This window comes from Salvelinus sp. IW2-2015, unplaced genomic scaffold (genome assembly GCF_002910315.2).
Source record: "Salvelinus sp. IW2-2015 unplaced genomic scaffold, ASM291031v2 Un_scaffold2117, whole genome shotgun sequence".
Taxonomy (NCBI): domain Eukaryota; kingdom Metazoa; phylum Chordata; class Actinopteri; order Salmoniformes; family Salmonidae; genus Salvelinus; species Salvelinus sp. IW2-2015.
Window position 1 is genome coordinate 6,801 of NW_019943454.1, and position 4,317 is coordinate 11,117.

Sequence of the window (4,317 nt, forward strand, 5' to 3'; positions counted from 1 at the left end):
GTCCATTCTAGAACAACAGAGGCTATGACACTCCAAACCACACAGTCCATTCTAGAACACAGAGGCTATGACACTCCAAACCAACAGTCCATTCTAGAACACAGGGCTAATGAATCAACCACAGTTCCTTGAACACAGAGGCTATGACACTCCAAACCAAACAGTCCTTCTAGAACACAGGGCTCATGAGACTACGCACAACCAAACATGTCTATTAAAACCAAGGATATGACACTCCAAACCAAACAGTCCTTCTAGAACAGAGGCTATGACACTCAAACCAACAGTCCATTCTAGAACACAGAGGCGATGACACTCCAAAACCAACAGTCCATTCTAGAAGCAGAGGCTAGACACTCCAAACCAACAGTCCATTCTAGAACACAGAGGCTTATGACTCCCAACCAACAGTCCATTCTAGAACACCAGAGGCTTTATGACTCTCCAAACCAAAATCCATTCAGAACACAGAGGCTATGACACTCCAAACCAACAGTCCATTCTAGAACACAGAGGCTATGACACTCCAAACCAACAGTCCATTCTAGAACACAGAGGCTATGACATCCAACCAACAGTCCATTCTAGAACACAGAGGTATGACACTCCAAACCAACAGTCCATTCTAGAACACAGAGGCTATGACATTCAACCAACAGTCATTCTAGAACACAGAGGCTATGACACTCCAAACCACAGTCATTCTAGAACACAGAGGCTATGACATTCCAAACCAACAGTCCATTCTAGAACACAGAGGCATGACACTCCAAACCAACAGTCCATTCTGGAACACAGGAGGCTATGAACATCCAAACCAACAGTCCATTCTAGAACACAAGAGGCTATGACTCTCCAAACCAACAGTCCATTCTAGAACAGAGGCTTAGTCACTCCAAAACCAACAGTCCATTCTAGAACACAGAGGGCTATGACACTCCAAACCAACAGTCCATTCTAGAACACAGAGGCTATGACTATCCAAACCAACAGTCCATTCTAGAACACAGAGGCTATGGACACTCCAAACCAACAGTCCATTCTAGAACACAGAGGCCTATGATCTCCAAACAACAGGTCCAATTCTAGAAACAGAGGCTATGACACTCCAAACCAACAGCCATTCTAGAACACAGAGTTATGACACTCCAAACCAACAGTCCATTCTAGAACACAGAGGCTCATGACATTCCAAACCAACAGTCCATTTCTAGAACACGCAGAGGCTATGACTCTCCAAAACCAACAGTCCATTCTAGACAGAGGCTCTGACACTCCCACAACAGTCCATTCTAGAAACACAGAGGCTATGACACTCCAAACCAAGCAGTCCATGTAGAACACAGAGGCTATGACAATCCAAACCGACAGTCACTCTAGAACACGAGGCTATGACACTCAAACCAACAGTCCATTCTAGAACACAGAGGTATGACTTCCAACAACATCATTCTGACAAGAGGCTATGACACTCCAAAACCAACAGTCCATTCTAGAACACAGAGGCTATGACACTCCAACCACAGTTTAAGAGTAATATTGAACAGATCTTTATGTAATGATGTACTGAACAGTATTGTTGGTATGGTGTACTGACAGACGTATGGTAATATATATACTGGAACAGTACTGTATGTATGGTAGTACTGACATACTGTATGGTATGGTATCTGACAGTCTGTATGTAATGATAGTCCTGTATGGTAGTGTATATGAACAGTACTGTACCTATTAGATAGTACTGAACAGCACTTTAATATTAGATAGTACTGAACAGTACTGTATGGTAATGGATAGTACTGAACAGTACTGTATGGTAATGGATAGTACTGAACAGTACTGTATGGTGATGGATAGTACTGAGACAGTATCAGTTATGTAACGGATAGTACTGATACAGTATGTATGTTGATGTTATTGTACTTGTAATCGTGATGTACAGTACAATGGATGTACTGTATGGTAATGGAGTATGACAGTATGTGATGTTATGGATGTACTGTATGGTAATGGATAGCCTACAGTATGGTAATGGATAGTACTGAACAGTATTGTTTATTAATGGATACAGTACAGTATGGTAATGCATAGTTGTATGGTATGGTAGTACAGTATGGTACTGATAGTACTGAACATTATTGTTTATTAATGGACACAGTCACAGTATGGTAATGGATAGTACTGTATGGTAATGTGGTAGTACGGAACGGTACTGTATGGTAATGGATGATGGATAGTACTGAACAGTATTGTTTATTAATGGATAACAGTACAGTCTGGCAATGGATAGTACAGTGTATGGTAAGGCGTTAAGTATGAAACTATGAAAGAAGCCACTGAGATATATTCTGATATTATGTTACCATGCTTGTATATTTAATGAAATTTGAAAATTTGGCTTCTCTAATTTTCTTCCCTTCTCTCCTCTCGAACGAAAGGACTGCCGCCCGTGGTGACTCCTCTGCTGTCGCCCAGTCCGCCTGGCCCTTGCTGCTATTCCAGTTTCAGCTGTTCTGCCTGCGGGTTATGGAACCGCTACCTGTCCAGACTGTTGTTTTTCAAACTCTTGAATGATCGGCTATGAAAAGCCAACTGAAAATTAGTTCATGATATTATTGACCATGCTTGTCACTTATGAACATTTTTGAACATCTTGGCCATAGTTCGTTATATCTCCACCCGGCACAGCCAGAAGAGGACTGGCCACCTCATAGCCTGGTTCCTCTCTAGGTTTCTTTCCTAGGTTTTGACCTTTCTAGGGAGTTTTTTCTAGCCACGTGCTTCTACAAACCTGCATTACTAGCTGTTTTGTTTTTAGCTGGGTGTCTGTGACGCACTTCGACGATATTAGCTGATGTACGGAAGGCTATATAAGAATAATTGATTGATTGATTGATTTGAACAGTATGTTATTATGCATTACGTATTCTGAATGGATAGGTACGTTGTAAAGGATGTCGCTGAATGGGATAGTATAACGTGTTTATGTATGGATTAGTACTAGGTATGTAATGGATAGTAATAGTACTGAACAGTATTGTTTATTAATGGATACAGTACAGTATGGTAATGGATAGTACTGAACAGTACTGTTTATTAATGGATACAGTACAGTATGGTAATGGATAGTACTGAACAGTATTGTTTATTAATGGATACAGTACAGTATGTGCTGTGCTTTTATACTGAGCGGTTGCTCTGGTGTGAATGACCCCCTCAAGAGGAAAGTAGCCAGTAACATGGGTGCTTCACTGCTTCCCATCAAGGTAACAAAGTACATAGTAGCTGTGGGAATCACTGGTCCTCTTTCCTCTTAGGTTTACATGCTTTGCTCTGGTAAACATGTGATTTGGTATGTCCACACTGTGTCATTGGCTGACAGGAGTTGAGTAGGTGGGTCTTCACAGCAGGTAGAGGAAGGAATGTGCTTTCTTGATTGTCAAACAACTTCAAAGTTCTATCTGAAAAATTCCACTGTGATTCTATTTCTAGAAGCAGGCAGAAGTTGTTGATACAAGGCTTGGTAGTTGGTTGTTCAGTGGCTAATAAAGGCTGTGATTGTCTGTTGATGGACTGGAAAGAAGTCTATTTAGTCAGCTGCTGTGAGTGTTCAAGGACATGTTTTCCTGTGTATTTCTAGTCAAAACTTTGCTACAGTAGACAGCTCCATCTATCTAACAAACCATGCAGGGGGACTGGAGAGATATAGAGTGGGGTGGAAAAACCAGAGACCATCCAAACCTGGGATCCTTGACCGTCTCTGAGAAAACACATAGGGTCATTATCATGTGGGGTTACCTACTGTATATCGGACAACAACAAAGTAAACTCCACTAGGTGGACTGTCGGTTCCTTAAATCCAACTCAAGAAATCTGGAGCTGTTTTTCAAATGCTCCCAGAGAGCATGCTCCATATATATAGTAGAATATAGTTGTATCTCTCCGGTGTGCTCAGTGAAGTGTCTGTCTCTGTCTGTCACACAGTGGTCTCTATCTTCTCGATGATCTCCACCATGGACTTAGAGGGAGACAGCAGAGAGGTCTCATCCTGGTCCCAGAGACTACAGAGGCTAGATTTCCCATCTCCATCGGTGCTTAACTCCTCATTCTGATCCTCTGACTCTGACTCACAGGATTCCAGGTAGTGCAGACCTAACGCGTTGATCCCAGAGTCCTCGGAGCTGGATGGAGAGGAGCAGTGGTCCATCTTGGGGCCTTTCAGCTTGTCTACAGGGCTGGGGTGGTGGGGCTTGTCTACAGGGCTGGGGTGGTGGGGCTTGTCTACAGGGCTGGGGTGGTGGGGCTTGTCTACAGGGC

General features: G+C 42.6%; 1 protein-coding gene across 1 annotated transcript in view; it reads right to left on the reverse strand.

The window, feature by feature from the left end:
• Positions 1-3,976: 3,976 nt before the first annotated feature.
• LOC112072997 (UPF0524 protein C3orf70 homolog B) overlaps positions 3,977-4,317 on the reverse strand; it is an 8,161-nt gene continuing 7,820 nt past the window's right edge. The window contains exon 3 of the mRNA XM_070440009.1: positions 3,977-4,308. Coding sequence (XP_070296110.1) covers positions 3,977-4,308 — 332 coding nt within the window. The remainder of the gene's footprint in view (positions 4,309-4,317) is intronic.